The 25,555-nt window shown below is 41.1% G+C and overlaps 1 protein-coding gene across 5 annotated transcripts in view; it reads right to left on the bottom strand.

Annotated features, from left to right (window-relative positions):
• Positions 1-25,555, bottom strand: part of LOC138754179 (methylcytosine dioxygenase TET3-like) — a 204,041-nt gene that overhangs the window by 107,694 nt on the left and 70,792 nt on the right. The window contains exon 1 of one of the 5 annotated variants that reach the window (XM_069918065.1): positions 2,589-2,953. The exons of 3 other annotated variants lie outside the window; for them this stretch is intronic. In XM_069918065.1, the coding sequence (XP_069774166.1) occupies positions 2,589-2,648 (60 nt within the window). In that variant the 5' untranslated portion in view covers positions 2,649-2,953. Of the gene's footprint in view, positions 1-2,588; positions 2,954-25,555 lie in introns of those variants that run through there. One more of the 5 variants, XM_069918068.1, reaches the window with a different exon arrangement.

The raw sequence follows: 25,555 nt of genomic DNA, 5'->3' as shown, positions 1-25,555 counted from the left end.
GGAGTAACATCTGTAGATGCCACAGCTGAGGCAGAAACACGACGCTGAAGAAACTCAGTGGGTCAAACAGTGTCGTTTACGTGGCAAAGATAAAGATACATAACCAACGTTTTGGGCTTGAGCCCTTCATTAAGGTAAGACCTCAAGCCCGAAACATCAATTCCGTATCTTTATCTTTGCTATATAAAGGACACTGTTTGACCTGTTGAGTTTCTCCAGTGTCGTGTTTCTGCCTCAGCCTAAAACCTCTTTTCTGACAACGGTCGATGTAAATCCTTTGACATTAACACAGTGATGAGCACAAGTTTCCCAAACCCCTCTTCAAATCCCTCTGCTGCACCATGGTCATAGAGTGACACAGCAATGGAAACAGGTCCATGAAGTCCAGGCCAACCATCCAGCTCCCATTTGCACTACTCCTACATGAATCCATTTCTATTCTCCACATTCCCATCAACTCCACCCTGACACTCCCCGAATTCTACAATTCATCCAAAGACCAGGGGTGATTTATGGCAGCCAAACCCACAACCCAGAGGAAACCCATGGTGTGACAAGGAGAACGTGCAAACTCCACACAAGGAGCACCAGAGGTCAGGATTGAACCTGGGTTGCTCGCGCTGAGAGGCAATGACTCCATCAGCTGGGCCGTCCATTAACAATGCTGAAGTTGCTATGGTTACATCAGCTATCAACCTGACCAATAGATTCCCCATTGTTTCAAATGCCAATCGTTACAATGTGAAGGTCACCTCTATCTTGAAGGGACATTTAACAATTTAACTACACTTAAGTTCCCAGGATTTTCATTTTAATCAGGCCTTCCAGTACAGAACAGGTTCCAATGAACCAGAGACTTAAATCAAATACCATGCAGCAACTTTTACATTCAGGAACACAACAGAAGGCATTACAAACAAATCACATATTGACATTAGCATTTTAGAATCTTCATGAACTGAGCTCTATATTCACTTCTCTTGTAACGTCCAGTTAATATTATTCAATTATTTATACATTAAAAGCCTGTTTTCATCTCTGGTAACAAAGTAGTCTGAAAAATAATTGTCTCCCTGAATATATGCGGTGCTGAGAACCTTGTATCATCCACATTGGCATGTGACCAAGAGATATCTCCAAATGTGGTCCAATACTGATGACTGAGCAGGTCAAGTAGTTTACTCCCCTATTAAAAGAGATGGTAGGTGAAAATTCTTGCACCAGTCGTGACTGATCTTGTGGGAGGAGTGAACAGAGGAAGAGAAATACTTTGGTAAATGTTTCACGTCTCCACCTGAATGAGACACCAGGCTACCTTACTCACACTCAGCTGTCACACGTAGAAAATAGTTTGCTGGAATTTAAAGTGGGAGTAATGAGAGGTGTGGGCAGAGGGTGGGTGTTGGCACAATGAATTTTTGGAGTGGCTTATCTGCTATATCTGAAGCATTGGGTATTGTGCTCTGTGGAAAGAACACTGACTGGTCACATCACAGCCTGGTTTGGAAACCTGAGAGCCTAGCAGCTCAGAGGCTGCAGAAAGTAGTAAACCTATAGCCAAGACCATCACAAGCATCAACCTTCTTTCATTTCATTTTTTGGATCCTTGTGAAAATTGGGGTTTCACTACGCTATGACTACGCCATTCTCAGCTACACCTCCCCCACCCCTCCCTGAGGACTCTGCTTCAAAGTTTCCAGGCCTCTTGTGAATCAGTCAAGTTCTGGTTTCTTCTGTACTTTTCTCCTACCGACTACCTAAAACGAGGCTTTTACTTCAATGTGCAGTGGTCCCCGGGGAGGCTGTTGGCTCCCGTTGAGAATGGCTGCTCCATTCATTGAGGCTCCCAGCTAGCTGTTTGGGACTGTCGCTTATTCAATGGAATCTCCCACATGTTGCAGTTTGCAAATTCTCACTTCTCCTTGTTGGATGGGTCCTGTATACCAGTAACCACACAAAAGGTTGGGGGCCTTCAGTAAAAAATAGTCCTGGTTGAATGAGAGGTTGAAAACTTTGAAGGAAAAGTAAATCGTCTGATAAGATTTTATTTCAAAGATATTTAATCTATGACTCACACATTGCAGCCATTTTCTGCCACAATTTAATATTTGAGGTTTCCTAGCTGAAGAAAATGCAGAAGTTTGGACAAATGGGGAATGCTTCACCTGTCATATCTTACAAGTGAGATCATTTCATTGTTTTAAAAATACCCGTGTGTTACGGACACAATTTCTCTGTTGAAATCAGATGAAACTTTCCTTCATAAATCATGAAATGGAAAAGAAATGTACATCTTTTTTTCACACAAATCTCTACGAAACGGAAATATTCCATGAGAATCTGTGTTCATAACTGTAACTGAATTACATTCGACATGTTAGTTGGCTGAAAAGTCAAGGCTTTTTGATCAAAGAATTTCTAATTGTGAAAATGTATTTTTATACTTTTCAACATAAGAAAAATTTACCAGGTTTTGGTTTCAATTCTGATACTGAAAATGAGAAATCAAGTTATAGCTGGTGATCCATTACAAGCAACTCTATGACAAATTAAGATCAGATACATTATTCACAATCTGAAGCACTTACCCAGAAGCATGAGAGGAAGGGCTGAAAAGACTGCTTTGTTTGAAAAGTTCTCCGATACATGAGGGTCTCCAATCGCAAAAACAAAGATTCACTAATGATTAGTCTTTCTAAATATCTGTCTGAAAATTAGGGTGCCACACAAATCAATGGGTTTTGTTCATAAACAAAATCGGAACTCTTCAGGCTGGTTAAAGATGGAAAAGGAAGTGGCAGCATCTCGATGATGTATCGAGTAACAGAAAATTTGAACTACTTTATATTCATTCCTGTAACGCATTCAATTTTTCAATAACGATCCTTCCTTTGAAACATGTTATCACATTGCATGATTCACTATTTCAGATTGCTGGCTCCTACCCTTGTTACTGTAAATCTTCTGTTCTCCTGGGTATTAACAGTAAAGGTAATCACCATGTGTTCCATCACCAGGCTGTGACTCATCTCGGTGCCCCCAACTTCAGAACAGAAAGTGAAGGGGTGCTCATCCCTCTTTAGTGTTCACTTCACTCCAATACGGGCAGAGAAGCGGTCATTCTGAGCCTATGCCGGTGACTTGAATTTGGAATTGATTGAGAACCTCTAACCATTGTTGCAAGGGTTCAAGCACGAGTTGCTTCATTTGTCAGCATTTTCCTCTCAGTGCAGTCATGGGTGTCGCAGAGAGAAAGGGGACTTCCCTACCTCAAGGCTAAGACCAATCTCCTCACACAGTGCGTGTGAAAACGCACGTGGCTGCAATTAGAGCTCATCAGGAGCTGAAATGTTTCCAATCTCCCCTCAAGTATAAGCTGCAATATTTATTAAAATTGCCACAACTTCCAGATATCACATGAGGCAAAGGGAGACAGCCTTGATTAACAATCAGAAGGGAAAGGTGGGACGCACATTTGAAGTGGGCAGGAGCAAGTTATTTGGAATTATCTTTCTTCACTGAATTTAGCAAATTATGTCTGTCAAATGTATCCATTTAAATTCTTGCCTCAGAATAGAGAGATAAGATAAAAATTACTTTTGGATTCACCCCAGAGCCTTCTCTGATTATGGATCAACTCAATGATAAAGGCCTACACCATTTTAGACACCGATATGATCACTGTTGTAGGGAATAAGCTTTCAACCTACGTTACCACAGTGGAGCAACAATGATAATGAAATAATTGTCATACACATAAGTACTCTGTACCTTTAACTTAGAGCAGTGGTTTTCAACCTTTTCTTTCCATTCACATCCCACTTTAAGTATTCGCTAGGCCATCGGTGCTCTGTGATGAGTAAGGGATTGTTTAAGGTGAGATGTGAGTGGGAAGGGAAGGTTGAGAACCACTGCTCTAGACCCAATTGTTACAGAAATATTTTGCTTGAGAAAAATTGTCATTGGAGTTCTGAAACCGTGCACATAACGAGTCAGTAAGGGACGATTAAAACACTCGCATTCCACCTTAAGCAATCCCTTACTCATCACAGACCACCTATGGCAAAGGGAATACTTAAGGTGGAATGTGAGTTTGGAGGGGCAGTTTGAAGATCACTGAGATACAGAACAAAAGCAGGCCCTCCTGACACACAAGCCCACGCTGCCCACATACACCCAATGTGACTGATTAACCTTCCAACCCCGTACATCTTGAAGGGCAGGAGGAAACCAGAGTGCCTGGAGGAAAGCCGCACAGTCAGTCACGCGGAATACGTACTAACTCCTTACAGACACAGATAGATTCGAACCCCAGTCCCAGTCACTGGAGCTGTAACGGTGTTCCGCTTCCAAAATTCTTACTTGCTGCAAACAGGTTCTTTTGTAAAAACAAACCCAACTTCAATAATTATGCGATAAGTTACCCCAGTGTGGACAGAGATAATAAGTATAAAAGATAGAAAGGTAATAAATAGTCACAGTCACAGTTAAGGGCTTCAAAAGAAGGTTGAGTGCGAGAGGACAAGTAACCAAGAGGAGAGGCTGCAGATTTCCAAACTCGTCTTGTGTTGTCAACCAGCCATTCTCAACCACTTTATTGGCTATTGCCCCCTGAGGACTTCACTCACAGTTTATGGCCCCCCCCTCCCCTACCAACTACATTAAAATTTTTCAATGGTTTCAGCCCATGGCCCCAGTTAAATGTGCTGTGGCTCTCAGGGTGGGGGTGAAATGCACTGGTTCAAAATGGCTACTCATTGGGGATAGTTGTTGTCCCTCAGGGTCCACGTGATAGTGATCCTGCCTTATAAATTTGCATTAATGGCCAAGCCCAGATGTGTACAATGCACTAGGCTACAGACGATTGGCTCAGGAGCTGCTTTCACTGTTTATCAGATGGAGCTTTTCGATCTCTCATACATTGCGTGGCTGTAAATTTGCTCTTCCCTCCTTGCTTTAGGGAACACCCTCTTAAGAATGTTTGCCCCTGTCACCTGATGATACCAGCTTCTCACAATCTTATCAACAAAATGTAGAGGCCAATGCATCGCCCACAACTTGATCTGGCATACTTTTCCTCAGAAAGCCAACCACATTTGGTCTGAGGGAGACCTTTGTTCTTTAAATGCTTATCTGTTACCCTACAGGACACAGAGGGCAGATGGAAGGCTCACGGCGCTCGCTGCATCTGCAGCTCTGACAAACTTTCTCCAGTCCACCATCAGTCTGTGCCACAGTGTACTGGAGAAGGGCCGAAGGGGATATTTATCTGGACTAAGAAGTTAGTGGTTAGGATCTTTAGCTTTTTTGCAGACAAACATTTTGAATTGGGATCAGGAGCAGGCCACAGAACCTGAATCTGTCCTGCTGCAGTGGATCTGATGATAACCTTGCCCTTTCACTGCTCTCTCTTCCCGGACCTTTCACTCCTTGCTTATCAAGGACCTGTCTAAGTCTCCCTTCCCTGCTCTGACTCTGCTGTTCTCTGAGGAACAGAGTTCCAATGACTAACAAAACCTCTCAGAGAAATAATTTGACTCCATGTCTGTCTAAAACGTGTGACCCTTTTGTGTTAACAAGAAAGTCTGCAGATGCTGGGGTCGGATGCAAAACACTAAGCGCCAGAGAAACTCAGCAGGTCACGCAACATCGACAGGAATGAAAGGGCTCACAACGTTTTGGGCCTAGGCCCTCCTTCAGGTGAAGGGCCCAAAACATTGGTTACTTATTCCTTCCTATCAACCCTCCCACACGCAGGGCCAGACTAAGGTATCACGAGTTTGTAGCAAATAGTTTAAAGGGGCCCTAAATAGTGCCAGCTGGTGCATGCGCTGTGAGGGGAGAAGCTCTTAAACTGAAATTACTCCCCTCCCCTTGAAAGGGGAGGCGACCTCTCCCCACCCAACAGGATTGGGGACACAACCTCTCCCTGCCCAGCAGGATGGGGGACGCGACCTCTCCCTGCCCAGAAGGATGGGTCTGGGCGATGCGACCTCTCCCTGTTAAAACAAAACTTACGGTGGCAGTTGGTGGCATGTGGGATCAATTGCCATCTTTATTACCCATAATCCTCCATGCTCTGCGTTTCCCTGGCACTGACCCTGGCAAAGCGGTTCCAGCTGCGTGGGGGAATTATGGATAACCAAGACGGCCATTGCTCCCTCATTGAGCTGCTGGGGATAGTCCGTGTTAATAACCACGATTAAATTTAAGGTTAGCGGTTTTAGACAATGACCACATTTAATTGGGAGTTATTAACACAGACGATCAGTGTGGTTTCTCATAACCACTGATGCTGCACAAATTACAACACACCAAGAGACTGTGATAATTACCCCAATTAAAGGTAGTAATCGGCTAAGATCACTAACCTTAAATTTAATCGGGGTTATTAACACAGACAATTAGTGTGATTTCTCATAGCCACTGCACAAAGATGAAAACGAAAATGTTTCTCACAATTCATAGAACATAAACGCAGGGGCCCTTGAAATTATGGGGCCTGTAGCATTTGCTCTTCTCACCACGACGTAAATCCGGCCCCGTTCCACATAGACCTGCCAAGACACCTCTTTACCATTCAGGGTTCAGTCGTCCCCTTGCACACTTCTGAGTGGGTGTCAGCCTTGCAAGTCCAACCTTTCCTCAGAGGATCACATGCTCATTCCAAGTAATAGTCTTGTCATGCTATTTATTCCAAGTGTTAATCGCTGAACTGCTACCAATACATTAACATCCTTCATTAAATACAAAGGCAACTGGGTCTTTCATCAGTAAGTACAAATCAAAAACATCTCTTTCTCACGGACATAAGATGGTGGGGGGGGCAGACGGGGGAGGATGGGACAGGGGTGGGGATGGGGGTGACAGGACGGGGTGGACGGGTTGGGAGAACAATTTGGGGGGACAGGACAGGGAGACAAGTTGGGGGGAGGACTGAGAGGAGGAGGCCAGGAAAGGAAGTTTTGTGGTGCATGTAAGATGGGGCAGGATACATTATAGAGGATGCTCTGCTGAGCAAGAACATTCAAATAATACCAGCTCAGAAGTGATTGATTGCAAATGTCTGGATCCGAGTTATGTGGGAGCAGAATGAACCTTGGTTATCTCCCTCTTTCTCCCAGCCCAGGTTTTACTCTGCAGCCCCTTTCACACTTGCAAATGATGTTATCTTACACCGGGGATTGATGGCCTCGACCCCTAGTACAATCCCCAGCATCTACAAATGCCGGCGTTGCATTCTGGGATAGAAATGACCCAAGTTTTTGCGTGAGTGCAGGAACGTGAAGGAAAAAGATTAAAATGAAAGTATAAAGTAAACTTTGCCGTGGGAAAGTCACAGTGGGAGAGTGAGGGGGGAAATAAATAGTAATAGTGAACAATTTTTAAACATCATGGGAAAGATGGTAGCGCAATAGCACACAATTTATAAAGACTTTGAGGGAAAAGCAATGGCGGACCTGACGTCCCAGAATGCCGTGTGACATGTGACATATACCCCCCCCCCACACCAAACCATGAGCACTCCATGCATACAGCCCTTTCTCAGCTGCACGGCATTCTGGGAGGACAAATCTGCCATTGCTTTTCCCCACGGTATTTCTATATTGTGTGCTATTGCCTACCAACTTTCCCCCCACTTTTAAAAATTGTCTGTTATTGCTGTTTATTGTTAGCTATATGACTTAATCACACAACAACCATAGGGGCTGAATTATGTTATGATTAATTTTGTTTAAATGTAAGATCATAATACATTGATCAGAATTGAGGGTAGATCCACCATCGCTCGATGCATCATGACATCACCGGAAGAAGGTGGAACAGTCCTATCCCCGGGGATGGCTCCTTGCAAGTGTGAACACATGCAGTGTCCCTGTTGTCAAGTGTGAACTGCAAAAATGCCATTCCTATCCCGGGACACTGAACAGCCAATTTAGTGGGACGCCAGTGTGAAAGGGGCTTATGCAACACACATCTTTGAACATAAGTAACAGAAACAGTCTTTTCACAGCAAGTTCACCGAGTGAAACCATCAGAGTGATCCGGTGCTGAGCTTTGAACAGTTTGCACTGATGGGGATTGTATCCAGTGTGCATCCTGCCCAAGATTAGTCGAGCAGCCCTGAGCTCATTCTGTCTGGGTGCAGTGAGACACATCCCAGAATCCGACAGCACATCACTCGTGCTTGACAGCATCATGACAAAGCCTACAGATTGGATTTTCAGGCTGTTAACCTTTCAAAATTAAAAACAAAAGATTTCACACATACTTTCCTTTTCAAGATGCGGCACCTTTTTTAAAGGGGTTTAAAGGCACTGTGTGGACCCCGTCATGGTGTGTGTGACGTTGACAGATTTGTATAATTCCCAGAAATTGCAAGAATTGTGGAATCCTGTTAAAAACTCTGGCAAATTTCTACAGAGGTGTGGTGGAAAGTGTACTGACTGGCTGCGTCACAGTCTGGTACGGGGACACCAATACCCCTGAGCATAAAGCCCTGCAAAAGGTAGTGGACACAGCCCAGGACATCACAGGCAAAACCCTCCCCACCTTCGAGAACATCTAGAGAAAAACGCTGCCATCGGAGAGCAGCAGCAACAGTTATCAAGGATCCACACCATCCAGTACACACTCTATTTTTGCTGCTGCCATCAGGAAAGAGGTAGAGGTGCCAACAGGTTCAGGAACAGCTCCACCATCAGACCCTTCAACAACAAACTCAATCAGAACTCGTACTTGTGCACTTTATGGATGTTTTTAATTCTCTCCATATTGCACAGTCAGTTTGATTTACATTTCATTATCTGCTTACATTTCTTTATTTGTTTACATGTGTACGCTGTGTTTTTTTATTTTGCACTACCAATAAGTGGTAATTCTGCCTGGCCTGCAGGAAGAAGCAGCTCAGGGTTGTATGTGAAGTCATGTATGTATCTGACGACAAATCTGAAATCTGAATCTGAAATACAGAAATGCTGGAGAAACTCAACCAGTGTCACAGCATCTGTAGGGGGTAAAGATATGTTACCAACATTTCTGGTGTGAGCTGCTCCTCAAGGTATGAGCAAAAAAGGGGGAGTCACGTGATGGAGTAGTGGCCGGACGGTGAACTCCAGCCCTCTCCAGAAAAGTCGGAAAAAACAAAGGAAAACACAAAGGCACAGAAATAAAAGTTAAAGAAAAGTGAGTATAAAGGTGGAAAGAAGATGGCGACAAAAAAAGAAAAATCGAAATCAACGGTAAGAAGAGAGGAAGAGAAGACAACGGAGGAAGAAGGAGAAGGCCTTACCTGTTCGAAGAGGCACGCAGTGGAGAGAGAAACCCGCTCCCTCAGGTCGGTAGAAATTGGACTACAAAAATGGCTCGCTGAGCCGAGTAAAAGTGCGCGGTGCGCATGAAAAAAAACACACCGACGGGAGGGGTGACCAGCTGGGGAGTCGATCTCCACAGCCGGCAACGACAGCTGCAGAACACCTGTAGCAAGAAGAGAACACAGAAGACAATGAAAACAAGAAAGAAGAGAAGAAAAGGGCAACAAAGAAACAACAGATGGCCAACCCAGAGGAAGAAGAAGAGGAAGAGGAAGAGTACAGTGAAATAGAAGAAGAAGGGAAAGGCAAGATAAAGGATATACTTTCTCTTATTAAAGAATACATGGAGTCATTTAAAGAATGGCAAACACAGGAATTTAATGATTTAAGAAGAAGAATAAACAACACAGAAGAGAAAATGAATAAAATAGATATGACCTTAACAGAAATGGGAAAGAAAATGGACAAGATGGAAGAGCGGGCAGTAGCAGTAGAAATGGAGGTAGAGGACTTAAAAAAGAAATTAGAGGAATCTAATAAAAAAGTTATAGAGACACAAGAACTGTTAGCTCAGAAAATAGATATAATGGAAAATTATAACAAAAGAAATAACATAAAGATAGTGGGCCTTAAGGAAGATGAAGAAGGCAAGAATATGAGAGAGTTTATAAAAGATTGGATCCCTAGGATCCTAGGATGTCCAGAACTACAGCAAGAAATGGAAATAGAAAGGGCACATAGAGCATTGGCCTTTAAACCACAACCACAACAAAAACCAAGATCTATTTTAGTAAAATTCCTAAGATATACTACAAGAGAAAAGGTACTGGAGAAGACAATGGAAAAAGTAAGAGAGGGCAAGAAGCCACTGGAGTACAAAGGGCAAAAAATCTTCATTTATCCAGATATAAGTTTTGAACTCCTAAAGAAGAGAAAGGAGTTCAATACAGCAAAGGCGATTTTATGGAAGAAAGGGTATAAATTTATACTAAAGCATCCAGCGGTATTGAAAATATTTATTCCAGGACAACAAAACAGACTATTCTCGGATCCAGAAGAAGCACGAAAATTTGCAGAACAATTACAAAATAGACTGAGGGATGAAGACGTGTAATGAGAGTAAAAATGATCACGATTGATATGTATGTGGGTAAAGAGTTATAAGAGTGTATATGTATAATGTGCATACGTGAATGTATCCGTATTTAGAGGAAAATATAGATAGTATAGACAAGAATTAATAAGGGAAGGAAATGGAATAGAGGGAATAAGGAGGGAACTAAAAGAGTGACCTTTGTTACATATGAAAAGTGAAATCTTTTCTGGGGGGCTGGGTGGGGAGGAGTTGTGGTCACTGCAAAATCAGTTGACGCTTGCGAGTGAATTCGCAAACCCAAATGGAGAGGGGAGATGTGGTTGTCCGACAAGGGATAAAGGACAACTCAGGAGGGGAAGGGGAGATTGGGGCTAAAGAAGTTTTAAATAGGAGAATAAGGAAAATGTTTGATGTTTTAGGAATGTTGTCTTATAAAGGGTTTAAAATAAGAAAACAGAAATGGAAAAGGAGGAAAGGTAATGATGGAAAAACGGAAAGGGAAGATAAACAAAGTATAAAATGGCTACATTGAACTATATGACTTTAAATATTAATGGAATACATAACCAAATTAAAAGGAAGAAACTGCTAAATTTACTGAAAAAATTGATATAGCATTTGTGCAAGAAACACACTTAACTGAATTGGAGCACAAGAAATTAAAGAGAGATTGGGTAGGACATGTAACAGCAGCATCGTATAATTCAAAAGCAAGAGGAGTGGCTATATTAATTAGTAAAAATGTGCCATTTAAAATAGAAGAGGAAATAATAGATCCAGCAGGGAGATATGTAATGATAAAATGTCAGATATATTCGGAGTTTTGGAATCTACTCAATGTATATTCACCTAACGAAGAAGATCAAAAGTTTATGCAAGATATCTTTTTGAAGGTAGCTAATACGCAAGGGAACATATTAATAGGAGGGGATTTCAAGCTGAATTTGGATTCAAATATGGATAAAACTGGGAAAAAAATTAACAGAAAGAACAAAGTAACCAAATTTATAATTAAACCAATGGAAGAAATGCAACTTTTGGATATATGGAGGAAACAACACCCAAAAGAAAAGGAATATTCATATTACTCGGCTAGACATAAAACATACTCAAGAATAGACCTATTTTTGTTATCAGCTAGTATGCAAGATAGAGTAAGAAAAACAGAATATAAAGCTAGAATATTATCGGACCATTCACCCTTAATATTGACAGTAAAGCTAGAGGACATCCCTCCAAGAATGTATAGATGGAGATTAAACCCCATGTTACTTGAAAGGCAGGATTTTAGAGAATTTATTGAAAAACAAATAAAAATGTATTTTGAAATAAATACGGAATCAGTGGAAGATAAGTTTATACTATGGGATGCAATGAAAGCATTCATTAGAGGGCAAATAATAAGTTATGTAACCAAGATGAAGAAGGACTATAATCAGGAAACAGAGCAGTTGGAAAGGGAAATAGTAAATATAGAAAAAAAATTAGCAATGAAGGAAGATACAACTAAAAGAAGAGAATTGGCGGATAAAAAAATAAAATATGAAACACTACAAACATATAAGGTGGAGAAGAATATAATGAAGACAAAACAGAAATATTATGAACTGGGTGAAAAAACGCACAAAATCCTAGCATGGCAGCTTAAGACAGAACAAGCTAAGAAAATGGTATTGGCATCAAGGAAAAAAGACAAACAAATTACATATAATCGAAAAGAAATTAAGGAAAACTTTAGAGAATTCTATGAACAATTATACCGAACTGAAAACGAAGGGAAAGAAGAGAAAATAGATGAATTTCTGACTAAAATTGAACTACCAAAACTACAAATAGAGGAACACAATAAATTAACAGAACCATTTGGAATAGTAGAAATACAAGAGATAATAAAAAAATTACCAAATAATAAGACACCAGGAGAGGATGGATTCCCAATAGAATTCTACAAAACATTTAAAGACTTATTAATTCCGCCCCTCCTGGATGTAATCAACCAGATTGATGAAACACAAAGCTTACCAGATTCATGTAAAACAGCAATAATTACAGTAATACTAAAGCAAGGGAAAGATCCACTCTCACCAGCGTCATATAGACCAATATCTTTACTAAACACAGATTATAAGATAATAGCTAAACTATTAGCAAACAGATTAGCAGAGCATATACCGAAAATGGTAAATTTAGACCAAACTGGATTTATCAAAAAAAAGACGCAAAACAGACAATATTTGTAAATTTATTAACTTAATTCATGCAGTAGAAGGAAATAAAGCACCTACAGTAGCAGTTGCTTTAGACGCAGAGAAGGCCTTTGACAGAGTAGAAATGAATTATTTGTTCAAAGAATTGCAAAAATTCAGTTTACCGGATAATTGGATTAAAGCATTATATAAGGGACCGTTAGCGAAAGTGACAGTAAATGGACATGTATCAAAGCAATTTAACTTAAGCAGGTCAACGCGGCAGGGATGCCCACTATCACCTTTATTGTTTGCGTTAGCTATAGAACCACTAGCAGAATTGATAAGAATAGATAATAATATAAAAGGAATAAAAAATAAAAGACAAGGAATATAAAATCAGTCTATTTGCGGATGATGTTATAGTGTACTTAACAGAACCAGAACTATCAATAAAAGAATTATATAAGAAATTGAAGGAATATGGAGAAGTGTCGGGTTACAAGATAAACGTAAATAAAAGTGAAGCAATGCCTATGAATAATGCGGATTTCTCAAAATTTAAGAAGGAATCTCCATTTAGATGGCAAATGCAGGCAATAAGATACCTAGGTGTATAAATAAACAAAAATCTCGGCCAACTATATAAACTCAATTATTATCCACTAATGAAAAAAATTACAGGATGATTTAGAGCATTGGAAAGATTTACCACTAGCACTAATAGGAAGGATAAACTGTATTAAAATGAACATTTTTCCAAGGATATTATACTTATTTCAGGCATTGCCAATACAACTGACAGAAAAATTCTTCAAGGAGTTAAAGAAAATAATAAGGAAATTTTTATGGAGAGGGGGGAAACCGAGGATAGCACTAGATAAATTAACAGAATGGTATAAACAAGGAGGCTTACAACTGCCAAACTTTAAAAATTATTATAGAGCCGCACAATTAAGATACCTATCAGATTTTTATCAAACAAGGGAAAAACCAGACTGGATGAGATTAGAATTAGATAAAATAGGGGAAAAGATACCTGAACACATATTATATAAATGGGATGAAAAATTGGTACAACATAGAAGTTCTCCAGTATTACATCATCTCCTCAATATTTGGAAGAAGATTCATGTAGAAAGAAATAAAACAAATTATCAATTACCAAAACTAATATTGACGCAAAACAAGTTACTCCCTTTTACAATAGATAACCTTTCCTTTAGAGAATGGGAAAAAAAAGGGATTAAAAGAATAGAAAATTGTTTTTCAGGAAGTAGATTCTTATCCTTTGAACAAATGAGAGATAAGTACAATATAACTGGAGATACAGCGCTGGCATATTACCAATTGAGATCCTACTTGAAGGATAAATTAGGAAGCAGTTTGAGTTTGCCAGAGGGAAGTAACCTTGAATATGTGATTACAGATACAATGTTAATCAAAAGATTTATAACAAATATGTATATTAAACTGCAAGAAAAGGAGAATGAGGAAACAAATGGTAAAACTAAACAAAAATGGGAACAAGATTTAAATATAAAGATAATAAAGGAAACATGGGAGAAATTATGTTCTGGAACGATGAGAAATACAATAAATACGAGGCTACGTATGATACAATATAACTGGATACACAGACTATACATTACACCTCAAAAGTTAAATAAATGGGACCCAACAGTATCTGATAGATGTTTTCGATGTAAAAAAGAAATGGGAACAACAATTCATGCAATCTGGACATGTGAGAAAGTAGAAAAATTTTGGGAAGATCTCAATCAGATATTAAATAAAATAACAGAAAACAATATACCAAAGAATCCAGAGATCTTTCTCCTAAGTAACATAAAAAACAAAGAATTTGGAATTGATTTGGAGGATGCACAAGAAAGATTTGTTAATTTAGCTCTAGCCGTAGCAAAAAAATGTATTATGTCAACCTGGAAATTGGAAGATAATCTGAAAATACAATAATGGTATATAGAAATGAATAAATGTATTCCATTAGAAAAAATTACATATAGTTTAAGAAATAATATTGAAATATTCGAACAAATATGGGAGCCTTACATTAAATACAATAGCGAAAACCTACCGGGGACAATCATTACCTAAGTTGATGGAAGGAGAAGGAAAGAAAAGAATGGACTCAGTAGAATTTCTGGTGTATTTTTGTTGAGTGACAACATTGTCTGACTGGTTTAATGTAACCTAGATTGTATACCTTAAATGGATGGGAGGGGGGGGGTTGGGAGGAGGGGGGGTGGGGGGAGAAAATGTCACTGTATATGTGTGTGAAAAGGAAAAAGTGTGTATCATGGCTAATGTGATTTATGGTGTGAAAAATAAAAAAATTTTTAAAAAAAAGGTATGAGCAAAAAGAAGACAGGCGTCAGTATTAAAAGGCTGTGGAATAGGGAAGAATGGAAAGGGTGGAGTACAGATCAACAGACAGAGGCTGTTAATTGGGTATGAATTAATTGGGGCTCTGTGAAAGGAGAGAGGGAAAAGGGAAGAGAGAGAGAAAAGGAAAGACATCTGGCAGAAAGGAGACATGAGGAAAGATGGGGCGAGGGGGTCTAATGGAAACCAGAGAGGTCGATGTTAATGCTATTGGTTAGAGAGTGCTCAGACAGAAGATGAGGAGTTGTTCCTCCAATTTACGGGTGGTATCGGTCTGGTTGCATGAGACCATGGAAAGAAATCTCAACAGTGGAATGGTTGAAATGGGTGACCACTGGGAGATCCACACTATTGCTGTGGACAGAGCCATGGTGCTTAATAAAGTGGTCACCCAGTCTCTCCGATGTAGAGGAGACCACAACAGGAGCACCAGATGCAGTAGATGAACACTGCAAATTCAAAGTGAAGTGTACCCTGATGAAGATTGTCTGAACACAAATTAAATTCTACTCTTTATTTCACTGGCTCTTCAGCAGAATGTGGAACAACAACCTGAGTTTCAACATAGATAAGATAAAGGAGATGATTGTGGACTTCAGGAGGATGAAGAGCAAGCACTTTTCTCCATTATACATCAATGGTTCTGTTGTGGGAAGTGTGGAGAGCACAAAGTGGTGTGCATATTAAGGATGATCTATCCTGGACCCACAACACCTCCTCATTAGACAGGAAGGTGCAACAGCATCTACACTTCCTAAGAAGACTGAGGAGGACAAGGGCTACTGGCCCCCATTTTGACAACCTGATTGAGAGAGTCCTGTCTGGCTGCATCATTGTGTGGTTTGCTAGCCTTAAAATATCGGAATGCAAGCCTGTACAGAGGATCATCAAAACAGCCAAGAGGTTCACTGGGATCTGTCACCCTTTCCTCTCCCTTTGACATACAGTATAGTAACAGGTCCTTCCGATCCACGAGCCCTGGCCACCTAAATACATCAATTAACCCAGAATTCCCATCCATTTTTAGAAGAGACCATTGCTTAAATAGGACTCAAAGAATTATAGAAGACCCTTTCAATCCAGGACATGGTATCTTTGACTCTCTAGCATCAAGAAGGAGATGCAGAAGCATCAAAATCACGACAGCAAGGGTGGGAAATGGCTTCTTCCCACAGGCTGTAAGAATAGTACCCTGTAATTGAATAAATTATCCCAAAATATTTAAATATATTGACTTTAAATTGGTGGTACAGTTGGCGAAGCTGTTAGTGCAGTGGTTAGTGCCAATGATCGGGACCAGAGTTTGAATCCCGCGCTGTCTGTGAGGAGTTTGTACATTCTCTCTGTGTCTGCGTGGGTTTTCCCTGGGGGCTCCGGTTTCCTCCCATCCTTCGAAAACATACGGGGGGGGTGGGGGTTGTAGGTTAATTGGGTGGCATAGACTCATGGGCTGTATGTCTAAATTAAAATTAATTTAAATTAAATTATATCTTTATGGAGGGTTATGCAGTAGAGAAATCCTCAGCTGTGAGATAAGGTTATTAGGTCAACACAACCCTGTGGGCCTAAGGGCCTGTACTGTAGATTTCTATGTATATACGCTATTATTATGTGCTGTGTATTTTGCGTATGTGTGTATTGTGTGCGTGCGTGTTTTGTGTATGTGTGTATACAGTCTGGTTGTACATGTAATAAACTTGAACTTAAATTTTACAATCACATAAACTAAGAAATATCCACCATGAACTTTGAATTAATTCTGTAAAAACATTGCAGAACTCCATCAGCTTTTCTTCCTCTTTTTAACTCCAGTTATTGGAAAGGAAAAGGTCGTGGATAGAACGCAGCAGAACCACATTCTGCCTCAGAAGAGTTTGGCAGGTCACAGGCTGAGCACGATGCTGGGAACCTGTGCCGCCTACCTGTTTATTCATCTCCATCTGCTGAGCACCGGCTCCACGTCGAATTAAGCTCAGATTTAATGATAAAAACACACTGCACATTAACAGGCTGTGAGGGAGAGATCCCTCCATGCAGTGGATAACAACCCTGGTTTAAGATAAAAATCAACACAGAAAATGCAGGCTTGGTGCTAGCAAAATGTTGCATAAATTTTTTTGGCACCAAATACCTCATTGTGTTGAAATATATTCCTGATAAATTCTACTATTGTGACATATCTGTTGCATTTTGTCCTTTTTTTTTAAAAAAATTAACAGTTTGTACTTTATGAAGAAAACATGAGTAATAATCTATTTTATCTCAAAGTGAAACCACTCAAAACATTCAACCGGCAGAGCTAAGAATTAAGGACAAAAATGATGAGAAGATTCAGATTTCAATTTACATACATGACATACCGTACAACCCTGAGATTCCTTTACCTGTGGACACTGCAGAATTACCACTAATGGGTAGTGCAAAAACAAATTGTAACTAATGTACACATGTAAACAAACTGACTGTGCAATACAGAGAGGAAAAATATCAATAAGGTGCACAAGTCAGAGTCCTTAAACGAGTCCCTGATTGACTTTGTTGTTGAGAAGTCTGATGGTGGAGGGGGAGCAGTCTGAACCTGGTGGTGCGAGTCTTGTGGCACCGATACCCCTTTTCTGATGGAAAGAAGAGACCAGATAGGTTTTTACCCCGGAGTGTCCTAGGTTGAAGGATGACCTTGTGTGGGGTCATGAGGGGCACAGATATAGTGAGTGGTCAGAGCCTTTTGCAGAGGGGAGGAGATGCTAAAACTAGAGAGTAGGTGTTGCTTGAAGGTGAGAGGGGAAACATTTAAAGGAGACCTGATGGAAAACTGTTTCCACAGAGAGGGAACAAGCTGGAAGAGATCATGATAGAGGCAGTCACAATGTTTATTAGACATTCAGACAGGTACATGGATTGGGCAGGTGCAGAGGCCAAATGCAGACAAAGGGACAAACCCATGTAAACAACACCATGTACAGAAGCAGGTCCCAGTTCCTGTGCAGCCCCTGGCATCAAAATCCAAAAATAACTGAAAAAGGACCAAACAAACAAACATTATTAGGATTACAAAATTAGCTTTTCTAAATGTAAAATGTTTTTTAGATATTTTTGGTTACATTTACCTCCTCTCAATTGTGTTAACATATGCTAAAATAAAGTTGCACTACCACTTTTTCCCTTTTAAAATGTTCACAACAGCATCTCATTTCACTTTCTTCTCACTAAAGGTTCTCTGTGACCTTACAAACCTGCTTAATTCAGGCATTTTGGCTCTGGTGCAGACCCCAGAGGTGCTCATAACTGCTATACCACGTAATCCCCCACTGAGGAGCTATTTTTAAACACTACCCCACCCCAATGGGAAGGAAATGGTTTTGTTATTTTTAATTGCACTGGAAACTCACAAAACCAAAGTTAACATCGTTATTTATTTTTTCTCATGAGGCAGAATTATGCCCAATGATTGGATAGATTATGTTGAAAGACAGAAGTAGAGTGAGATGCTCAGGCCTAAGGAATGTTTGCAACGACTTCAGAACAAAGCAGATTTCTGCACTCAATCTCCAGAACTAAGAATTCCGGGTAACAGCAGTCTTCAATGCTGCCCCACCATTCATCGTCATTATATCTAAATCTCTCCCCCTAGACAGTTCCCTGCACTGTCCTCTTATCCCTCATAACCCCTCCTACACCTACCCTTTGGATTCAACTCAGCGATGGAGCCTTCACAGGCTCCTGAAGCAAAGAATTCCACAGATTCACCTGAAGGAAATTCTCATCTCAGTCATAAATGTACCACCTCTTAGTCTAAGATTCTGACCCCACCCCACCCCCTCCCAGTTCTAGACTCACAATATTCACTTATCAAGCCCTAAAAGAATTTGGTACTTTTTTTTAATAGACATACAGCACGGTAACAGGCCCTTCCAGTCCACGAGCCTGTGCCGCCCAATTACACCCAATTAACCTATAATCTATATACATTTTGAAGGGTGGGAAGAAACTGAAGCACCTGGAGAAAACCCTCGCAGACACAGGGAGAGCGTACAAAATCCCTACAGAGAATGTCGGATTTGAACCCAGGTTGCTGGCGCTGTATAGCACGGCACTAACCGCCTCGCTAACCATCCTGCCCATGAGACCTTTTATTCCTCTAATCGCTGGAGAGTACAGTTCTAGCCTCCTCAACTCATCCTTGCCACCCCTGGAACCAGACTGGGGAACCTTTGCTGCATTCTGCCTACATCCACTCTGAAGGAACAGACCAAAATCAAACAATAATGTGGCAGGAACTTCCCAGACCTTCCGGCAAGTTTTTTTGCCGGGTGCAGCTGTTGCACATAATCCTGACTTCCAATGCTGTCTGCATGGAGTTTGCACATTCTCCCTGTGACTGCAAGGGATTTCTCCTCTGGGTTGTCCATTTTCCTCCATATCCAACGACATGTGAGATAGTCGACTGATTAGTCGTTATAAATTGCTCCTATTGCGTAGATGGGAGGTAGAGTTTGGGGTAAGTTTATGGAATTGGGTGGAAACTAGGAAAGGACTTGTACAGATAAGGTTGCTTCATGTTTCATTGTTGACCAGGCAGACTGAAGATCCTGTCTCCTTGCTGTATCTTTGACTGCCCTGTGGCTTATTAAGCCAGTCATTGTATGGTGCTCAAAAAGATGGGTCAGGAAATCCAGAACCAGTTTTATGAGAGAACCTGTTTAAGGTAGAATGGGCAGCAAACCTTCCAATGGTTGCACTGCCATCTTCCCCACAAAATGGGAATGGGGATAGGCAGTGAAACACAAAAGTCTGCAGACGCTGCAATTGTAGTAAAACCACAGAAATCTGGAGGAACTCTGCCGGTCTCGCATCAGAGGTAAAGATATATCACTGACGTCTCGTGCCTGAGCCCTTCATCAAAGTATGGAAAAAGCAAGAAAGGGTGGGGGAGGAGGACAAACCAACAGATAAGAGGTGAAAATCTGATATGGAGAAGAGGCCAGGAGAGAGGAAAGGTGAGAATTTGTAGCGGGCGGGGGAGAGGGGGTGGTGTGGTTGTTGCCTCTCTGAATGAAGAGCTGGGGGGGGGGGGGTTAAGGAAACAGGCGTAAAAGGGAAGAAAGAGTGTGCTATGGCTAATCTTTCGTTTAATGTTAAACTATATTTCATAGATATATTTCTTAGTCAAGTTAGTTATGGGTGGACAGGGTCACACACAGGTCACTTCACATTTACAGATAGACCATTGGACTCAGAGAGGGAGGTCATTTCTGAGTCACCAAGTCCAGAAGAACAAGACCTTAATGGAATTGAAGTGGTCTTAATTGATACCAGGGTAATGGATGTGTTTACACAGCATACTGCTGGCAGCTGTTCAATTAAGCAAGTTCTTCCTTGAGTGACGTACTCAGACTTAATGGAGTCATATCAACTTAAACCTCTTGGACAGAGATAAGGTCAGATGTTTTTATGGATGTGAAGAGTTTTGTTTTAGAGAAATGAAACTGAAACAGTGGTGGTGTCATATCATATGATTTCAGAGAAACATATAACTGAGGGCAGAGAGATATTTTGAAAACTGAAGATTTTGGACCATTCTGTGAAAAACAGAGGGGCGAAAGAGTAGTCTCTGGAGGGAGGGGGAGAAAGAGAGAGAGAAAGAAAGAGAGAGGGAAAAAAGAGAAAGAGAGAGAGATGCTGTTCTATATTGTATTATCCTTATCAAAGGAGATATTAAAAATAAGTGGCTTTAAAGTAAGTAAGACCACTTCGTTCTTGATTAAGAAAGAAATCATGGTGAAAATCACAGTTCTGTAACCCTAACAAGATAGGGGGAAACCTGTGAAAACACTCATGTGAAGAATATCTCTCTGAAAGACAACTCATCAAAAGACTCGTGGGTTTAAAGAGATATGAATACATGATGTTTAAAAGTGCTTCATAATGGCTTCCGAACTGCAATTTAAAAATCTTCAAGCAACACAAGATGTTTGATGGTGAAGTTGAAAATGGACTTTTCAGATTCAAGCTCAAACTGTAATGGTTTAAATTTTAACACACTCACCTACATTTGCGCATAGTGGGAATGACATTAGTTAAGTTTAGAGTTAAGGAAGTACTGTTGTGTTATCAATAGTTTAATAAAAACTATTATTTTGAATTTACCAAAGTCTGGTGAGTTTTCCATTGTTGTTCCTTTGTTAGTTCATAACAAAATTTTGTTAGTTTGTAACAAGAAAAAGAGAGAGGGACAGAGCCAGAGCTATAGGAAAGGAGATCTGGAGGGAGGGGGGAGATGGCTAACTGTAACTGAAGAAGTTGCTGTTAATGCCATCCACTTGGTGGGTACCCAGTCAGAAGATGAGGTGATGTTCCTCTAATTTGGGGGTGTTCTCAGTCTGACAGTGCATGAGAACACAGATAGATATATCAGCAAAGGGTAAATCTCGAAAATATGTAGACACCATGGTTGAGGTAAAAACACAAAATGCTGAAGAAGCTCAGAATGTAGCAAAGGTAAAATTACATAACTGGTGTTTTGGGCCTGAACCCTTCATCTGGGCACCCTCCAGCCAGATGGCATTAACATTGACTTTTCTGCTTTCTACTAAACCTGCTCGTCTCTTCTTTCCCCTCAACCCTTCCTGTCTTCCCAGTTCTCCCCTCCCTTCCCCCTCACCCAGCCAGCCATACCTCTTCTCCCTCACTGCTGCTGTCCCCTCTTTCCTTTTTCCATCTATCATCTGCCACTGCCACCACCTCCTACGCTTTTGTTCGGTCATCTGCCAGCATTTTCTCATGCCTCGATGAAGGGCTGAAGCCTGAAACATTGGTTATGTACATGGGTTTGCTACATAAAGGATAGTGTTTGACCTGCTGAGCTTCTCCAGCTGTGTGTGATTTTATATCAGCAGGGGAATGGGATGGAGAATTGGAATGAGTGGTCACTGGGTCATCCAAGCAATTGTGGCAGACACGGCAGTGGGGATTGACAGTGCATGGCTTCAGGAGGGGTGATGGTGGGGAAGTGGGTGCTTGAACAGGCAGCTGGAGAGAGGGGTGGTGAGAGGACAACAAAGAACAATGAGGGAGGGTGGAGGGGGGGGGGGGGTGGGTGGGTGTGGAGCCTTGGGCAGGAACCTGCCTGAGAGACAATGCAGTCATTTGCATTGTTTCTGATGCAGGGACACAGACCAACAACATTGTTTTTCTCTGTACAGATGCTGCAATAACACTGTCCCTGCACTTTCTGATCCAAGTTCCTTGGAGTTAACTAACTAGTGACCTATTGTGGACACACAAGCTCTCCTCACTTGTCAGGAAATTGCAACAATGATTGCATTTCATGAGAAGACTGAAGTGGGCAAAGCTACTGGGCACCATCATGTTAACCTTCTCAAGGAGCGCTATCGAGAGTATCCTGGCCGGCTGCATCACAGTGTGGTACGGTTGCTGCAGAGAAATGGATCGGAGGTCAATCCACAGGACCATAAAAGTTGCAGAGAAGATCACTGGAGTCTCTCTCCACCCCCATTGTCTTGATCTACCGGGATCATGGACTGAAGAGGGCACACAAAATTCTTGAGGACCCCTTCCACTCCTCACACAGCATCTTTTAGCTGTTCCCGTTGGGGAAGAGATACAGGAGTATCAGAGCCAGCACCACCAGGCTGAGGAACAGCTTCTTCCCACAGGCAGTGAGAATGCTGAACGACCAAAGGAACTGTTCACACTGAGACTCTCATATTCACAAAACAATATTTATATACAATGTATACGAAGTACTTGTCCTGCATATGTATTGTTTGTCTGTATGTGTGTTACGTCTGGATGTGCTTCTGCGTGTTTTGTACCGAATACCAGAGAACACTGTTTCAATGGGTTGTACTTGTATAATAGGGTGACAATAAACTTGACTCGATTTTTGTTCCCCTCAGCAGTGACCAGCTGAAGAAAATGTCCAGCGATCCCCACCAAGTACAACTGCCCTGGTTCTTCCTGCCAAACAGGTGCCTTGAGGAATTGTACTTGAGGAATATCAAAGCCCATGATACAGCAACAGTGAAACCTGGAATTATCTCCAAAGCTGCTTTGTTCACAATTTTGAACAAATTCAGTGGTGTTTGACATAATTCCATCATGCTACACTGAGGAATGTCTCCAGTTCTTCCTTCCACTGGTTCAGAGCTGACCACTTCAACCAAAGCAGAGGATTAATTCCTCCCTTGCACCTATTGTTTGTTATCCTGTTCTGTCGATAACTGGGGACAACACCATTCATCACCAGCTACATGTTCACTCTCATCTGGGGGTGCTGCCTTAGTGCAATGCAGGCTTCAACTTCTCCAAGAATTCACAATATCTTCTTCGACAGTGAATTCTTTTTTCGATAAAGGACTTTTAGGGACATCCAAGTTTTGATTTAAAAACCATTTAACAGGGTGTTCAGCATAATAACTTTACTTCAGTTATTGGTCTTGATTAATTGGTTAACTTATGGTTCCAATTTTAACCCTGTTTGCAAAGCTAGTTTAAAAAAAAATCTGAATTTATTGTCATGAACAAGTTACAAGATTTGGATGGTGCACAAAAAAGATTTGTTAGGATAGCCCTAGCTGTAGCAAAAAAATATATTATGTCAGCCTGGAAATTAGAAGATAACTTGAGAATACAACAATGGTATATAGAAATGAATAAATGTATTCCATTAGAAAAAATAACATATAATTTAAGAAATAATATTACAATATTTGAACAAATATGGGAGCCATACATGAAACACAATAGAGAAAACCTACCGGGGACATCTACCACCTAAAATGACAGAAGGAGAAGAGAATGAAAAGAACTGACTCAGTGGAAGTTCTTGTTTATTTTTATTGAGTGACAACATTGTTTGACGGGTTTAATGTATCTTAGATTCTGAACTTTAAATGAATGGGGGGGGGAGGTAGGGAGGGTGGGATGGGAAGAGGGAGGGGGGTAGAAAACGACACTGTATATATTTGAAAAGGAAAATGTATGTATCTTGATCAATGTGGTTTATAGTGTGAAAAATAAAAAAATTAAAAAAAACAAGATACAAAATCCATTGTTTTGTGGCAGCATCACAATGCAGACATTTATATTAAACCACCTTCCCAAATAAATAAAAATAGTGCACAAATAGTGAACCAGTGCCTATGGTTCTGTTTTTCATTCATGAATCTGATGGCTGATGAAGTGGATTCCAGCTCCCAGTAATGTTTGCACTGAGCCATAGGTTTTACAATTGAATCAACCCACTTCACACCTTCCAACCTTGATGGCATTAACATCAAGTTCTCAGGTACCCCCCCCCCCCAGCCCATTTCTCCTTTTTTTTCTCTCTCCCCCCCTCCCCTTTCCCTCTGTCTCCTTTCCTCCAGTTCTGCATTCACAGAGCCGCCCCCTCCCCAGACCAGTTCTCACCTGTCCTTCTATCTGTGTCGAATGATCACTTTGCCTAATGGTCTGTGCTCCTCCCCCTGCCCGTTCTTCCCTTCTCCCCCAGCCTTTTAATTCAGGCGCCTGCCTGCTTTTTACTTGTACCTTGAAGAAGGGCTCAGACCCAAATCGTCGGTAATAGATCTTTACCTCCTATGGATGCTGTGTGACCTGCTGAGTTCCTCCAGCATCTCTGCGTTTCCTTTTCAAAAAACTGGTACCCTGGACTATCAGAAGAAAAACATAAACATCTGCAATCCCCGTGGTTGAAGTAAAAACACGATGCTAGAGTAACTCAGCAGATCAAACAGTGTCCTTTATACAGCAAAGATAAAGATACACGAGGACTTTTTGGGCATGGTAAACCACTGTTACACCATGATTGCTGTTACCGACTGGACACGCTTCCCGAGTCCAACCCTACCCATAGGCTCTTGCATGCCACCCTCTTGCACTGATCAGTCAAGGAGATGGATGGTTGTTTGATAGTGTTCCAGCCTTTAGCTATTAAAAGCCTGATGGTTTCAATGCCCAGCCTTTTGTGAATTATTGATGGTTCATCAAAGAGATATCATTTCCAACACTTGATTTAAAAACTCCTCATAAACTCAGCGTAATAACTTTACTTCGATTACTGGTCTTGATTAATTGGTTAACTCTTTGCTCCCAACTTTAACCCTGTTTGTAAAGCTAGTTTAAAGTTTGCTTTGTTGTGGCTTGTATATTCCTTATGTATCTTTATATTAATGACATAAAGTATGCAGTTTGTCCTGCTGAGTTTCTCCAGCATTGTGTTTTTGCCTGTGACTATCAAAGGGTGCTACCATTTGCATAAATTCATAATGGGTGTCTTCTTTGTACACCTTTAAACCTTTGTTGAAACACCGATGAATGTGCGACCAGTGTTGCTGTGGCCTGGACAACTGGCTCATTCTGTCACACACAAGGCCACCACAAACTCAAAGACTGAATGGCCTCCCCTGACTGTTGCCTCGCTGCAGATACATACCTGAACTGTGCACAGGGGCTGTTCATGTCCACTCGAGGAAGGAAGCTCTGCCCACCTCTCTCATCACTCCTCTCCCTTGCGAGGCCCACCCGAGGGC

This window comes from Narcine bancroftii, chromosome 2 (assembly GCF_036971445.1).
Source record: "Narcine bancroftii isolate sNarBan1 chromosome 2, sNarBan1.hap1, whole genome shotgun sequence".
NCBI lineage: Eukaryota > Metazoa > Chordata > Chondrichthyes > Torpediniformes > Narcinidae > Narcine > Narcine bancroftii.
Note: the sequence above shows the minus strand (reverse complement) of the source record. Positions and strands in the feature narration are given on the sequence as shown.